Source organism: Nothoprocta perdicaria, unplaced genomic scaffold (genome assembly GCF_003342845.1).
Source record: "Nothoprocta perdicaria isolate Ctin4 unplaced genomic scaffold, notPer1 scaffold_170, whole genome shotgun sequence".
NCBI classification, from domain to species: domain Eukaryota; kingdom Metazoa; phylum Chordata; class Aves; order Tinamiformes; family Tinamidae; genus Nothoprocta; species Nothoprocta perdicaria.
The window spans coordinates 1,344-17,553 of NW_020454872.1; the positions used below are offsets into that span (position 1 = coordinate 1,344).

A 16,210-nucleotide genomic window follows, 5' to 3' on the forward strand; every position below is an offset into this window, starting at 1 on the left:
TATTTGGCTTCATTCATTTATTTCCCAAGCTGGTGAAGCTGACCTGTGAAAACACGGGATTGTGAAGTTGAGCTCTGAAATTCCTGTTTCTCGCTGGTACCTGTGCCTCCAGCAACACCATCTGTCCACTGATGTTCGGGTCATTGCCGGTCCCGGCCCGTGGCTGCACGAGTGAAGCCTCCTCCATCCCGGGCCAGCAAAATCGCAGAGCATTGGGTTGCGACTGCTCCTTCCCCGCCATCCCCCTTGGCATCGCATCCATTGCACTTGCAGGAACCTCAAGAAATACAGTTTAATTTTTATACATGGTCTGCCGCTTCCTGTGCTTGGTCTGTCGGGCCCCTGCGACTGTGCAGTGTCTCCTATGGTTCACCCTGAATGGAGAACTGGAAATGGGAATTTTCCTCGTTTAACGCAACGCCACCTCAGAGATGCAGCAGTATTGATTAGCTGCTGTGAAAGAGCTGCTTGTTCCATTGCACCAATTTCTTTGTTGTTATTTTCAAACCAGCGAGCAAAAGAATTGCTCAGGCAGGGGAGTGGAAGACTGTGACTAATCAGGCTCAGAGATGATTTAGGAGAATTAATATCTTGATTTAATTTGGGGAGCAAAAGACAGTCCTGGGAAAATCACAGCTGTTTCACTAAGACCCAAATAAAAAAAAATAACCTTTAGTTAGTGGGTTTAATTTAGTTAGGTTAGTTTTCCTTTTGGAAACTATTTTCCATTGATTTAATTATTCTCTTGCACCACATAATCCAAAACTGAGGTAGAGAAGTGGTGACTTAATTATGAGACGTCATGCAAAACCAGACGGGCAGGGCCCTCGTTTTATTCCCTGGAATGGCAGCCAACCTCTAGCAGTTCCTGGAGCTCTGTTTTCCTCAAAATGAGACATCTAGGAGCTGTAGAGAAACTCCCCTTTTTTTCCTTAAAGAGCCTTCCAGCCGTGTGTAAAAGCTCAAAAATATTTATATACTTCAAACTGTCTATCAAAACTTGATAATGTGTTTAATATCTTAGATTACTAAATTAGAAATAACTTTTAAAAATATAATTTATTTCATTATTAAGGCCATTCTTTTTTTCTTTTTTTGGCCATGGCAAGAAACCAAACCGTCAAGGTTGACTTCTGCTACTGTGCACTTTTGTTTGCTCTCACACTGCAAGCCGGTGCTGGAAGAGGATTTAAAATTCAAATAGAAAGAGTTGTTTTCATTGCGTTTGAAAATACACCTGCATGTCCAAATTTAAAAATAACCCTTTTCTTTCATAAAATCCATGTCTGAGTTTGAAATACGCTAAAGAAGGGTTCCTTTAACCCTTGGCTTATACTTGATTTCTTTCAGGCTTTATGTTGTCGTCACATTTGTTATAGCATTAGCAGTTGGTAAAAGGGCAGGCATTGGGAGAGAAAGCTAAAATAGCAGCAGTTATTAATATCACTCATATATAAAAAACCATTTTTTTTTAGAAATGATTAAGATCTCTTCTGTCTGGGTGTGGGTTAGTGAGTCAAGCTTGCTTGCCTGAGGGAGGCAATCCTCGGAGCATCAGTCTGTGGTGAATTTCAGTGAAAATCATCAAACATGCAGTAGAAAATTGTTATGCAAAGATCACGCGATATAAAAGAGGTTTCTTTTGCTGACACCATTCACCTGAGGCCCTGCATAGCACAGGATACCACTTGGGCCATTCCCTGCTTGCAGGGGAGGCAAAAAAATCATGCTGAAATTTCAGATTTACTGCTCTGGATCCTTGCCATCCTGAAGAGGCTACAGAATGGGCTCTCTCCCATCTCCCTCAATTTCCTATTTGTGATCAAAATGATTTGCAGAAAGCAGATCTCCCCAAAGCCCTGCTCTGTTTCTGAACTGAATCTTTTGGTCGTTCTGGCCAGGAAATGGGCAGAGGGCCAGAGCGCCTCTGCAGTTACTGCTGTCCTGTCGTCCGCAGCCCGAGCGCCTTCCCCAGCACTCAGTCCAGTCGATAGGTAGACCCCGAAAATCCTCCCGAGGGGGCTGAACTAGGCAGCCCCATCCGTGCACGTCACCGGCAGCAACAAGGAATTCTTAGCTCTGATTATAAAATATTTCTGGCAGCAATAATGTTAATAAAAAAGTAACCCGGAAAGCAGCCCTCCTGAGCCAGGGTACCAAGATCTTCAGGGGATGGAAAATACGGCACTGGTCTGAGGCAGCGGTTCTGGGGTGTGGAGGGAGCAGTGCGGGGAGTCGCAGGGCTGCAGCAAAATGGGTGGGCTTCGGTTTGCAGGGGTGGCTTTGCACCTAGTGTGCGGGGTCCCTGAACATCAGTGCACTTGATAAAACATTTCCTTCCAAAGCTGCTCCTTGCACCTTGCAAGAGTGGCTTTTGCTCGCGAATCAAAGCCATGGAAGGCTCCCTGTATTTCCCTATTTCATCGGGAAAAGAGGCAGGAGAAAAAGAAGGTAGGGAGATGCCTGAATCAGGTAGTGCCTGCACGGCTTGAAGCGTGCAGATGTGTTCAGGAGAGAGGCAAAGGAGGGCACTCGGCTGGCGATAATGACTAATCATCACAGTCATCAAGGCATCTGCCAGCAAATGAACTCGCTGCTCCTTTGTGATTAATGAAAGAGCATTTCCCGAGCTCCTGCTCGGAATGGAGCAGGAATGGAACCCTGGAGGTTCCCGTTTGCTGCTCCGGAGGTGCCGCTCCGGGCGCCGGGAGCCGAGCAGGCAGGCGGGAGGGAGGTATCGTCGGTTCGGGAGAGGTGATGGCTCCTTCCTTTGCAGACTGGTTGTGTCTCCGGAGAGGAGGGCACTTCTTCGGGCCGGGGTGGGATCTGATCCGAAGGGTTTCCGCGCCGTGACGCCCCCGGCGCTCACAGAGCCGTCTGTGCCTCTGAGTGGAACATGCTGCCGAACATCTCCTGGAGACACAGGGCACGGGTTAGGCCGTGGCAGGGCACGGACCGGCACGGCAGCGATCCGTGGGCAGGAACTCGGGCTCTTCCCGGCCCTTTTCCAACAGGGAAAGCCAGCTGTGCACGTGGTGCTCTCGTCCAGCACAACAGCATGGCAAGGTCAGGGCTGGACGGAGCGGCCTCCACTTGCACGTCATGGTCACATTGGTGATGCCCGTGCTGAGGGCTCGGCCGCGGGAGCCTCTTTGGGGCTGCGGCTAGAGCCTCTTCTCCAAAGTCACCCCATTCTTGGGGTGCGGATGAATGGGTCCCCTTGGGGGAGCTTGCTGGGTTCCCACCAGAGCTGCTCACAGCAGGGATGTTACCTTGGGGCTGCAAGGACCTCTTCCAAGGGTGACTTTGGGGAGCAATTTGCCTGGCAGTGACGCAGGGAACAACCCATCTAATCAATCCCAACCAGGGTTTCTGATTCCCCTCTTACGTCCACGGCTGAGCATGTAACCCCGTGCTCGGACTGACCTCCTCCAAGTTCTTGAACTCCACACTGCTTTCGTCCACAGACTCATCATAGATGGAGAGCTCGGTCTGATCCGGCCTCTGGGCAGGAAGGAATCAAACCCACATATTAGCAGAGCGCAGGGCCAAAGCACAGCCAGCCCAGGCTTAAAACCATCACACTCGTGCAGGGGAAAACACCCACCAGGAAGAAGGGGTGTAGGAAAAATCCCGTTTCAGCTGCATATCTCCCTTGTGTTTGCATATCACAGTGCAGATACATAGGGTACCTTAACGTACACACGTGAGATAACTGGCTAATAGTGCGCTGGTTTGAGCTCTAATTATCAGGCAATAAATTGGCCCATATCTGCAGAAATAACCTGGTTCCGTGTTGTCAGCACACGCCACCTTTCCTGCCTCGACCTCCTCTCCCCGCTCCAAGGGACGCGTCCCTGGGTGCTGGGGCTGCCCAAGGGCAGGCAGAAGGGCTTCGCCGCCCACATTCTGCCCCTGGCAGCGGCTGCGTGTTCCAGGCGACGCCGAACTGAGGGCATAGTCCTGGCAAAGCTGCGTTGGCGTCTGTAGGCCGGGCCAATGTTCACCCCCACTCAGGCATGTGGAGGAAACACTAAGCTGTCAGTGAAATCAGCAGGTTCTTGGCCCATACGTGAGAACTAGAAGCTGAAGTATTTGGTGGGATTTGGACGTTTGCCACTCGAGCTAAACCAAAAATGTCCCTGGGTGCCGTAATGAGCCGTTCTGCTTCCTTCGCGCTGACCTGGGAACCCAGCACTACAGAACTGAGAATTGGAGCAAAGCTTGGGGGAGAATTTACCCCTTCCAAGACTGGCGGGTGGACAACATCCTTCATATTTGCCAGGGCAAACAACACAGCGTCGTGGATAGTCAGGAAGATGTGGCTTCGGTCCAGGCCTCCTTCCTCAAAGACTCCGCCTGTGCTGATGTCGTTGTACACCTGGGCTGGAGAAAGGAGAGAGGCATGAGCACCAGGGAAAACTGGAGGAGGACAATTCCTTCTTCATTCCCTTGGAATGAACCTATTGCTATAGGAACCTATATAGGAACTTGTTCCTTTGGATGGGAAAGAAACAGGTCGGCTGCAGAAATATGGATGTAGGGATCAATTTGGCTAAATACAATCTATGGAGATGCTGCAGCCGTGTCACATCACAAATGAAAGAACCTATTTCACACAGTGATAACTGCCTCTCTGCTTCTTTTCTTCTCTCTCATCTGCTCCATTTTGCTCCAATGGGAGGCTGACAGCTAGCACAGAAACAGGGAAGATCATATGGGAATGTGTTCTTGGGGGATTCTTACCATGCACGTTTGCCAGGAAGACTTTAATCCCAATCTTCTGATAACTGGAACACAACTGTAAGGGAGGAGAAGGAGAAAGAAGGTTAATAGAACTGCTGCTCCAGCCCTGGTTTTATGCATAAAGGTTTTCATCCAAGGCTTTGCACGTGCCCTGGACATGGTAAAGGAGAAACCACACAAACCTTGTACCGCTAACTTGGCCGTAACTTGAGGAATTTCTATTGGGAGAATTTCTATTGCTGCTCTATTTGATACTAGTAATAATTCTACTACCGCTTATCACACAGAATCACAGAACATTTGAGGTTGGAAGGGACCTTTGGAGGTCATGTATTCCAAGCCCGCCCTTCAAGCAGGGACACCCCAAGCACATGGCATAGGGTCACATCCAGGCAGGGTTTGGAGCTCTCCACACAAGGAGACTCCACAGCCTCTCTATGCAGCCCGTTCCCGTGCTCTGTCACCCTCCAGGTCAAGAAGTCCTTCCCCACACGGAGATGAAAACTCTTGCCCAACTTTGTGGCAACGTTAGTCGCAGAGACCTGACCTTGCCCAGCGCCTTTGTGCCCATGAGGTCCACAAAGCAGACGCCGCTCATGTCCAGGATGATGGTGTGGAAGCTGACGAGGGGCGGCGCGGAGGCCATGGGGTCGGGTGGGATACCGTGCAGCTCGCTGGAGCTCACGTAGGAGATGCTGGCGCCGTTCGCGGCCGTCTGGTTGTTGTTGGTGTCTGTTGGGGGGGCGCTTTCGAAGTCCTTCTGGAGCTCTTGCAAGGACAAGGTCTGTGGGAAAGCGGAGATGCCCGGTTAGGGCGGGATCACTCCTGTGTGTGACCCAGCGCTGCAGGAAATCATCTCCTCCTCCGCACACCCGCAAGCACGCAGGACAAGGCGGAAAGCTCCGTGACTGGAGTTCTTTGGTGGGGATTTGGGGGTTACACAGCAGGAAGCCAACGTCAGTTACCTTGTTCTGCCTCAGGAGCAGTTTGGGGAGGCTTGTTGGTGCTGGTTCCATCCCCTTCTTCTGTCGTTTCACAAATTTCTTCCTGGCTAAGTACACTTTGCTGGGATCCACCCCGGTCTGTGGAAAATAGAGAGGATACCTCTCAGCTTGGCTGAGGATACCTGCCGAGATTCAGGCATAAACTCCGGGATCAGAGCCCTCTGAGCCCCGAGGATCAGAGAGAAAAGGCCTAGGCTCTGGAAGAGCAGAGGATGGATGTGACCATCTTTCTTGATGATCCCAATCAATTATCTCCAAGCAGCGAGCCAGGACACAGCAAGGGCCGTTTAGGATTACGCTGCAATTAAAACTTCAAGAGACGGCTCACCTTGGCTATAATCTTCTCCCGGAAAATCTCCGAGTTGGCGAAGTACAGCGGGGAGCAGTAGGTCACAATTTTGATCCCGCTAAGTTCATGGACCTGCAAGAGGAAAGGGAGCTCGACGCGGGGCTGGCAGCGGGCGAGGGGCTCGAGCGGGGTCAGGGAGCCTTGTGGAGACGGGAACACGGCACGGTCTCCTCGTCGCATTGCGGGGATGTTCTGCTGAGGAGCTCTCAGCTGCTGCCTACCTTGCTGTAGGCCTTGGGGTTCTTGTAGATGTCGGTGGAAGTCACTTGGCCCAGGGCAGAGCCGTTACGGCTGGGAGGGAAAAAAGCCAGAACTGGAGTGAATATTGCAGAGGAAGAAAAAACCTGCGTCTGTTCATTCGCTGTATCTTATTTTGGAAATGCGCTGCAGGAAAATACTTAGATTTGGGCCCTGTAGTGTCTCCTTGGGTGCTGGCAACACAGGACAAGGCTGCGTTTGGAGCGAAACTCCCAGCCTGGGGCGGCAGCAGCCGCTAGGACAGCGCTCGGCAGGGCAGCTCCCCGGTCACATTCCCATTCCCATCACACACGGGACTCCCCATCCCAGACCCAAAGAACCCTGTCCTCCCTCCGCTGCGGGCTCCACCCTGCGAAACACCACCAAAAGACTTGGGTGGGTGACAGAAGGCATGTAGCTGTATCTGCATCTGTGTCGGTACGGCACTCGCTGCTTTTAGGAGCAGGTTTTGTGCTAGGAGCTCTGCAGGTCGCTCCTCTGGGCAGATACCTCGCCGTGCCGCGGGACGTGCGCGTCGCACGGCGTGGGAATGCAGGCAGTGAATCAACGCCTGCCATTCCTGCTGGCGCATTCCCGGCGCCGCGGAGGCACCTGTGCTCCCCGGGGCTCCGCTCCCGCGGAACGCGGGCCAGAGGTCGCTTAGAGGAATAACGCGTCGCTTACTCTGCAACCGGGGGGAGTTTCTGGGCGTTCTTTTTGGGTAGCTCCACCAATACTTACAACTGGGTATGGAAAACCACGACGAGCACGGAGAAGCCCACGCCCACCGCGACGCCGTAGGGCAGGCTCAGGAAGAAGGCGGACAGGAAGCTCACCAGCCACACCAGCTGCAGGGGACAAGAGCGCACCGGTCACTGCACCCTTCTGCAGGCTGCAGGGGGGAAATAGCCCTGTACTTGGCATTGGGCACTGGGGAGGATCGAAAGGAAAAGGCCTGGATTCTGCAGCTATTTTTATTGCACGTTCCCTTGTGAATCTCGCTGTTGGGAAGCTGCCAGAAGCGCCGGTTTTCAAGCTCTGAAAGCAGCCGGTGCATTTCTGCCCAGCTGCATGAACACCCGTGCCATTCAGGCGGTTCGGGAGATATCTGCCTCGCCAGCGGAGGCAGAGCTCCTGCCGAGCAGCCCGTCTGCTGCCGTGCGGCTGCTCCCGCCCCCACGGAAGATCCCGCACTTCAGAGGGAATGAGCGTCTCTCTGGAAAGCGGCTCAACACCTGCTGCAAATGCCCGGCACGCGGAGCACATCCACGGCAGGGTACGGCAGAGCAGACCCAAACCCGCTCCGCCGCTCAGCTCCCAGCCCTGTCATTTGGCATTTCTGTACATCAGCATTCAAGCATCTTCCTCCACGAGAAATCAGTCCTGGCCCAATATACAGCTATACTCACTGGGAATCGTTACCAGAGGATTTTAATCCCATCCTTGAGACTGTTAAGGGACAGACTTTGACCTTGGCCAAGCCGGGGTAACTGGGCCTGAGGTCACCCAGCGCCGCTGCACCCCGGTTTTGGGGACAGGAAGTGCACCGGATCCAGTTCAAATTCCAGGGAGATTAAAGCCAGGGAATGCAGTTCACCCCATTGCCTGAGCCCCACGCTGCCGGCAGCACCGCCTGGGTCACCCGTGGCTGCCAGTGACAAGAGTTTTGCTCCATTAGCCATGGGAAAACACAGCACATCCCAGGCATAACCACGCCATGGGCTGGCAGTGCCATGGGGGGATCCAAAGGGCTCCCCCCAGCCCTCCTGAACAAAGCATCTTTCCATCAGCAGCTTGTCTTCTCCTCTGGATCCTTCCTGCACGGCCAGTGCAGCTCACAATGGAAACACCCCCCCCAGCCCAGCTTCTCTCTTGGGACAGCTCCTAAGCACCGAGCAGCGTTTTGGAGCTCATGTCCTGTGCTAGAGTCCTCTTCCTTTGTGCCATAATTACACCCCGTGCAAGCGTGGTTTGCACTCCTACCTGTCTGTTCTCCAGGACCAGTCTGATGAGTGTTTGGGGAAGGCTCCTGATGACTCAGGGTCAGCCCCTTCCCACTTCCCGCTTCCCAGATAAGGCGGCTTGTTGGCACCGGGCAGGACCTGGCACGGTGTCCACGCGCACGCTGCGCGTGGGCGTCCCGCTCAAACACTGTCTTTCTGTGTCAGCTGTTTCCAAATTCCGCTCTCGCTCCCCACACCCCCTGCCTGGGTTTATACATCAACCAGCGCCTGGGGTCCTTATCGCGCTGAAGGGCTCTCCTCGCCCCCGAGGGCCATTGTGCGAGTTTTTAAGTCTTGACTCCCAGGTACTGAGCGGGGCCGGTTAGGCTAGTTCTGGGCAAACAGGCTCCTGCAGGTGATTGGCATTTAAACAGGTTCAGTGATATGTGTGCTAAGCACGACAGTGCTCAGCTGGGCAGGACGGCTCTGGCACCGCTCAGGACCCCGCGAGCAGGGTTGGGAGCCAGGGGTGCTGAGCAAGGGGCCCGTGGCAGCCCCATGTCCCTGCCGTGGGTGTCCCCGTGTCCCTGCCGCGGGTGTCCCCGTGTCCCTGCCGTGGCCGCTCCCCGCACAGTGCGAGCAGCCTCCTCCCCGCGCCGGCACTCACGCAGTCCAGCCTGCTCTTCCTCCACAGGTAGAAGGGATCAGCCAGCTGCTTGAGCGAGTTCTTGAGGTTCACGGCAATGAGGGCCCCCAGCACGGACTGCAGAGGAGAGGGGAGGCGTTAGCAAGGGTGTCCGGCCTGGGAACGCCCCGTACTTTGCAAAGGGGGCTGTCCACGGGGCACGAGCTACCTGCCTGGGTCTGCTTCCCACAAGGGCATGGCAAAGGGTGAAGCTCACATAGGTCGTGCTTGGGTCAGAGCACAATGATTTAAAAGTCCCCCTCTTTTCTGCTCTGCTTGCAGAGAACCAGCACAGATCGTAGCCCACAGGCAAACCAGGCCCGTACTTGCCCTTGGGCATGCAGAGCATGTGGTGCAGTGATCACAGCCGCTCCCCGTGCACCCGTGTTACCTTTGGAAGGGGTTCGAGGTAGATCCCCAGTGCCAGCATGGTCACCATAACCACCAATGCCACAAAGAAACTTGCCACCTGCAGAAAAGAAAGAAACCACCAATGTCAGGGCCTTCCTAACCCCTTCTTCGTCCTTTCTCTGCGGCTGCTGCAACCCAGTTTGTCCCTGCAGTGCTTTTTGAGGGTGGTCATTTGTCTTTGGGGAATGGATTAAGCTTTTCCATATCTCAGCAGGAACCTCAAGTACCCCGCCTCATGGTAGCTCTTCCCGCCATTGAGAACCAGACTGGGAATGTAGAGTTATAGCCCTGTATCAGTGACACATCCAGAACCATCTAAGGAATGAGATGGAGCTGGGGAGCAATTTCTGCTATTAATAGCAGCCGTGTGAATCACTCGTGCATGGAGCTTCTGCAGCCACACGGCCGGGATGCCAGGAGGGCAGCACGCGGCAGCGGCAAACGTTTGCCTTCGAGCAGGATGCCATAAGGAGGAGAGGAAGAGGAGGAAATACTAACTTGTGATTTCCCTCCGGCCCCATCCACGGCGAGAGTGACGGAGAGAGCACAGCAGATGACATGGATTTTGAAGAAGGATCCGAAGAAGTTACTGCAACCCAGGGCCAGCATCTCCTATGGAGACCAGGGGAAGAGGCTTATCAGAAGGGACATCTCTCCCTCCTGTCCTCCCCATGGGTCTGGGCTGTGGGGCAGCTGCAGGTGCCCAGGGCAGAGGTGCTCGAGTCCCAGCCCGGTGCCCCAGACCTTCTCCTTCTGATGGGAGCCGGGACGGGACGCCTGGAAGCACCATGGCTAACGAGCACGTTGTCATCCATTGACACGCTCAGGGCAGGGCCCGTGCGGCATGCGTGGCTGTTATTGAAAGGTGCCACTGTGCCAGTGACGGCAAGGAGGATTATTTAATGTGCTGCTTCTTATAGTATCTAGGTGCCCAGCAGGCATCCAGGTCTTTCTCTGCACAGTGGGACATACATGTGCCTCGCTGTGCTCTGATAATGGGTAAAAATACCCTGGGAGCAGCAATCAGGGCCCAAGGGCCTGTTCTGGAGGGAAGGCAGAGCAGAGCGCTGAGTGTAAATCTTCCTTCCCTTCTAGTATCTCTGCAGCCCATGGGAGGAGGACTTGCTCTCATGCCCTTGGGATCCCCATGGGGCAAGCTGCCGTGTGGGGCTGCGTGCAAGCTAGAAGCATGTGTATTTTAGGCAGAATGTATCTGAAAGTTTCACCTTCTTGGACACAGGTCTGTCTCTCACCCTTGGGAGCAAGGGGGGCGTTTTGTGGCCGTGTCCTTCCACGCGTTACCTGGTTGGGGTCCACGTCGTAGCCGTGCTTGGCTGCCAGCGTTCTCCCCATGGCCAAGTTGATCACGTAGCCCACGATGGCGAGCGAGAAGGCCGTGCCTATCATGTCCTTCCACTTGCCCACGAGCGGCAGCGTCGGCGCCGGGAAGCTGCATGCGGAGCAGAGGGGAAGGCGGTTGTGACACCACTGTCTGCACGCGGGTTCAGCGGGTCAGGACCTTGGGAGAGACACAACCCGTGCCGCAAGTGCGGGCGGCCGAGGAGGGTCATGGCCACTGCTTGGCAAAGCCACGTGGAAGTCCTGGAAGGGCTCAAGGGGTGCCAAGGCAGCAGGGAAGTGAGGGGCTCTCCAGGCTGCAGAGTGAGGGGGAGGAAGGAAAACTCCTTGGAATTGGGTCAGGCTTGCACGTGCACTTACCCCATGCTGATCTTCCCCACTATGGGCATGTTGTACTTGTCGGGCATGCCAAAGCTGCCAGAGATCGCGGTTGCAACGATGACCTGCAAGCAGAGAGGACGAAGGGGTCAAGAGCAGGAGGCCGCTGGGCTCGCTCGGCATCACCAGGCTTGCTGTGCTCTTGGGGAGGACAGTAGAAAATCAGACCCAAATTTAGGCTGCGAGAGACCCTCCCCAGCCAGTTATGTCCCTGGTCCTTGGCATCACTAGGATGCAACTACAGCCTGACAGGGAGTCCTGGAGACTAGGGGTCCCCTCTAGGAGGACAGCTCTATTTCTGACCCCAACCACGTATGGTGACACCATGTTCACTGTCTAGATGATGTACATGAATGGCTCTCATACAAATAATGCTAAGAGCTAGAAGTAGGTGTCCTAGGTCTGCAATGCATGGTGAGGGCCGCAGGGGCAGGTGAGGTGTTGCTTACGATGATGATCTCCATGGGGATGGGCATCCGGATCTTTTTCATGTACTTGAGGTTGAGCTCCTTAACAATGATCAGGAGCACGGCGCTGACCAAGGCGTAGACAAGGGAGGCCACGTTGGTCTTGGGGAGACCTTTGCAAATGTCAATGAACGTCTGGAAGAGAGAGAAGAGGAAAAGGTGTCAGGGAGGGCCAGAGACCCTGACAGCCTCCACAGCACGGTGGAGAACTCTCATCGCCCCCATGCACCCCAAGCACCCTGACGTGGGACAGGGGCTCTATCAAGGAAAACAAGTGCTAGAAAACCTGCTGCTGAGAGATCAGCAGCCAGCCTGGCTCTGTACTGTTCAGCTAAAGGCAATTCCAGCTGCACTGATGGAAGATGCATCAGGGGAGCACGCAAAACAGCCTCAGAAATGAACAGCATTCTCACAGAAAATGTTTGATAATTGGGCAAGACTAGTTCTGCAAAGCAGCGTAGTTCACCTTGCTCCAGATCCCAGAACCTCTTCATTACCTCTGATTAGAAACTACCAAATGCAGGCTCGGATAAGGCTCTGTGTGAGTACAGCAGTGTCAAGGCAGGTGTGGGGCTGGTGGGGAGCCATGGTCCTCCTCCCTCTCTCCGTCCCTCCCTCCCCGCTTTCCTGCCGTCCCAGCCCTTGTTCCCAGCGCGGTGGCAGCGGCCCTGGGCAGGCTGCTCCCTGGGGAGGAGCAGCAGGGAAGGCCCCTGTCCGGAGCACCCACTTACATAGACGATAGCTAAGGGCCCGGTGTAAGACGGGACTGTCAAGCCGAAGACGTACTTGAGCACGGAGATGAGGATCTGCAGCCCGGCTGCTGTCATGAAGCCCCTGATGAAAGACTCCGAGAGGTAGATAGCAACAAAGCCGAACTGCACGAAGCCCAGGCACAGCTGGAGGAGGACACACAAGCGGTTATTAGAAAGATGCCACTGTGAGTGGCATCTTTGGGCCAGTATCCCCCAAAGCCTCTCCTTTGAGGCATCATCCCCTTACAAACACAGCCTCACTTACAAGCGTGGCCTCTCCTAGTGTCTGCTGCCCTCATCTCTGCTCCAGAGAGCGCAGCTGACCGCACGTGGGCCGAAGTTGCCCAGAGGCCCCAGCAGATCCTGTGTCTCAGAGTCCGTACCTGTATGACGGCTGTGAGGCAGGCGAGCGTGGCCGAGATCTCCAGCCTGGCTGCTTCCAGGGCGGTGGTGTTCACAGAGATCTCGTTGGTGCTCTGGTTGAAGTACTGGAAGTCCGACTCCGGAGCCAGCTCGTTGCAGACGTTCCCAACGATGATGCTGATGACGGCAAAAGTACCTTGAGCACAACACAGGCGTGTCAGTGGTTTGCTCTGGAGAGCTGGGGATCACCCCGACAGGTCAGGCTGTCCAGACCGAATCACCCAACTCGTCACCACCACCATGACTGAAAAACGTGGGGGCATTTCCAAGGACTCTTACCTGGGACCATCTGGTGGATGCCACCAAGGAAGAAGTAGGTTATCAAGGGGAAGAAGGAGGAGTAGAGCCCGTTGACGGGAGGGAGATTGGCCAACAGGGCGAAGGCCATTCCTGGAAAACACAAGGAATCCGGTCAGGTTGCCTGCGTCCTGCCTCTGGAGTCAGCCCCCCATCCTGGTCGCTGTCTGGACATGCTGTCCTCGGTGCAGAGGGGAGGGCAGCCGCAGCGGGTGGATTGGGGCGGCTGTAGGAGGCACCAGCGCGGGGTCCTGCACGGACGTGGGGCTCTGCTCGCCCCAGGGAATCGAGGGACGGCCAGGTTGGAGCTAGAGCTGTGGTTCATCCGTGTCCCCGTGACGGAGCTAACCCCTGCAGCCAATGGCCATCTGTTGAATCTCTAAGGTTACGTGACAAAGTGTTATCCCTTCTCCAAAGCTCCCGGGGGAAGCAACTCCATAATGCCTGGCTAGTGGAGAATGCCGCCCCTTCTCACCCTGTGGCACCTGGATCGTGCCCGCGCTGAGCCCGCCGAGAACATCAGGCAAAACATAATCCTTGATTTTATACTTGGGAAGCCACGCAAGGATTGGGAACAGGCTGAAGAGGATGAGCTTGAATCTGGAAGCTGAACATCTAGAGGAGGACAAGAACAAGAACACAAGTAGAGAAGCAAGGAAGGAGGTAAGAAATGGTCCAAGGTCCCTCTGTGCCCAGTCCTGCTCGGAGGAAAGGATTCAGCCCCCAGATAACCAGAATCGGTGTTTCTAATACTCTCAAGTGCACTTAGGTGAACTGCAAAGCTCTAAAACAATTGGAAGATTCCTGGGGCAGTTGCACAGAGCTAAAGATAAACTTTTTAGGTCCTTGGTCATAAAAATAAGTTTATATGAAAGAAAATTGTTTCTGAGCTGAAACATGGAGCTTTTCACATTCCCCCTGCTAATCTGTATGATTCTCTCTTTTTTTAATTCATATGATTCTGTCTGTACACAGGCTTCGTTTTTCCAAGGAGTGGAGCTAGATTACAGAGACAGCAACCAGCAAGATTATTCATCTTTCCTTACGGAAAACCAGTGCTGTCTTTGTTTGGAAAGCCGATCAAAGGAAATCCCAGCTAGAAAGCTTGAAGGAATAATCCACACACCCACACCTACATCACTGATTACACTTTTTTCGTTATTAAACAGAATTAGACAACAGAAAACCAAACCCCAAATGCACTTAGCGCCAACTATTGCATTTATTTGCCTTACAGCATAGCTGTCGAGGCAGTGAAAATATAACCAATTTCACTTGCTTTAGTACAATTTGCATTTCTCCGATATCTCCCATCCCTAAAAGCCCTGAAGGTCATGGAGAAGGAATAGCAGAATATAAACAGAATCTATGTCCCCAGGTCCAAATTATATCCCAATTCCATACGAAATCCAGTTTAGTTGTGCCCCAGGAGCAACCATAACATTCTATGTTACCTGAAAAGGTTTTTCAGTTTTTCCCCAATTGGATAACTTCTGCTTTTCTTCTCAAACTCCTCGTCGAAGAGGCTGACCGAATATGCTGGACGTTCGATGACATAGCGAGGTCTGGCGTGGCTCATCTCTGGATTATTTTTTTTCTCAGAAAAAGATCTAGAACAAAACAAAAGGGAGGTAAGAATGTGACTGGGGCTGTCCCCACCTGCAGTGCGATGGACTGGACACCTCCAGTGCCTGGGAGCCCTCCTCGAACATCTCCACCCTAAATAGTTTCCCGGTGCTGGTGCAGAGGCTGGCCCTGGGAGTGGCTTCCTGCGGCTCTGGAGGCTGCTGCTCCCCAGCACGGGAGGATTTTGCCCGTATTTTAACGTGGTCACCCTTGTCACGTGACGCAAGAATATGATATAATGTAAGAATATAGAGGTGCTGTGCAGGGGGCCTGGAGCGTGTCCTCGGACAGCGGCTCCCGTCCCGGGAAACCCACTCCACCTTCTCCACGTGGAAAACCCACTCCACTTGGCCAACAGAGCAAAGGAGGCTCCGCCGGATCGGACACCCCGGCACGCTGTGCAGTGGGTGATGCCGACACCCCAAGGCGCCTTCCATCCCAGCTGCTCCTGCCACGTTGCCTGCTCTGTTCATTCACATGCAGCACTCCTCATATTTCTTACGGTTGGGACAGGTGCTGCGTTTGTCCTTGATTTCTTCTAGGAAACGGTGCACCGAAAGGTAACTGTCACCGATCTGTGCTAGAGATGACGGTGCCAAAACATCCTGCCAGACTCGTCCGGCAGAGGATCTGGGTCTCACCGAAGATGATGAAGTTCAGAGTGCCCTGATTTTACCGTATTAGCAATAACTGGGAAGAGGAGAGACGTGCGACACGTCGGAGAGCCTGGGAGTGGAGGGAGGAAGTGGTCAGGTCTAAATCAAGGATGCAGGTAATTATTTTTGCATGGCACTTATCTAAGTGGGTCATTGCCCAACATGGGATTAGAAGAGGGGGTGGAAAAAGCTGGTAATTCAGGAGCAAGCATCAAGAGATGAACCTCAGGCTGCAGAGACTGGAAGGTACTGGATGCTCCCCTCTCCCGACACGGCTTCTGTGAACATTGCTGAAGTCAACGCACGTCCTGCCACCGACTTCAGCGAGACGGGGCGAACGAACGCGGGTGCGTTTTCACTCCTCGCTGATTAACAGCTACGGCTGAGCTGGAGACGTGAGTAATGTGCAGCAGCAGGGCCGGGAGGCCAGGGCAGGAAGGGGAGTGAGACACGCGGCTCGGCCGGGGGGAATGTGGGTCAGCAGAGCGAGGCACTAATAGGAGGCGAGGGAAGGGGCGGGCGGCGGCGCTGCTGCTCTGCCCGTCCTGGTCTAGTCGCTGAAGGGGAAACCGGCGCTGCCGGGCGCTTATTCCGGTGCCCTCTGCAGGCCCCGCGTCCTGGCACAGTCGGAACAGGCACAATCGGAACACGCTTCGAGGAGGGTCGTGAGCTTTGCCTTGTGGAGGCTTGGTGCAAGCTGAGCTCGAGCGCCGAGCCGGGCTCCTCCCCGGCCCTGCGTTCACACCAGCGCCTCTCCGCTCACTGTCATCCTACCTTAGTCTTGTCCTACCTTACAGTCCTGCTCTCCATTTGTTACTGAGCCGATTCCCAACATCCCTGGGCTCCCTCCAGGACTTACCCACAGCTTTCCTGTGGA

General features: G+C 54.2%; 1 protein-coding gene across 1 annotated transcript; it reads right to left on the bottom strand.

Moving 5' to 3' along the window:
* Positions 1-1,159: 1,159 nt before the first annotated feature.
* On the bottom strand, positions 1,160-14,630 carry SLC26A9 (solute carrier family 26 member 9). Its single transcript, XM_026036125.1, has 20 exons — positions 14,506-14,630; positions 13,527-13,666; positions 13,034-13,144; positions 12,715-12,890; positions 12,311-12,475; positions 11,562-11,714; positions 11,095-11,177; positions 10,678-10,825; positions 9,874-9,987; positions 9,356-9,433; positions 8,947-9,042; positions 7,078-7,184; positions 6,321-6,390; positions 6,079-6,171; positions 5,712-5,828; positions 5,294-5,530; positions 4,747-4,801; positions 4,241-4,386; positions 3,427-3,504; positions 1,160-2,913 (listed from the first exon to the last, which is right to left on the bottom strand). Exons 1-20 carry the CDS (start codon positions 14,628-14,630, stop codon positions 2,866-2,868), a joined length of 2,340 nt encoding a protein of 779 aa, XP_025891910.1. The 3' UTR covers positions 1,160-2,865.
* Between the last annotated feature and the right edge of the window lie 1,580 nt (positions 14,631-16,210).

Bases quoted from the DNA above. Each gene is read 5' to 3' on its own strand.
- SLC26A9 (XM_026036125.1), bottom strand. From the start codon at position 14,630: ATGAGCCACGCCAGACCTCGCTATGTCATCGAACGTCCAGCATATTCG. The intron at 13,145-13,526 runs GTGAGAAGGGGC...TGTGTTTTCCAG, and splicing joins CACGATCCAGGTGCCACAGG to GAATGGCCTTCGCCCTGTTG. The intron at 9,434-9,873 runs GTTAGTATTTCC...TCTTTTCTGCAG, and splicing joins GGGCCGGAGGGAAATCACAA to GTGGCAAGTTTCTTTGTGGC.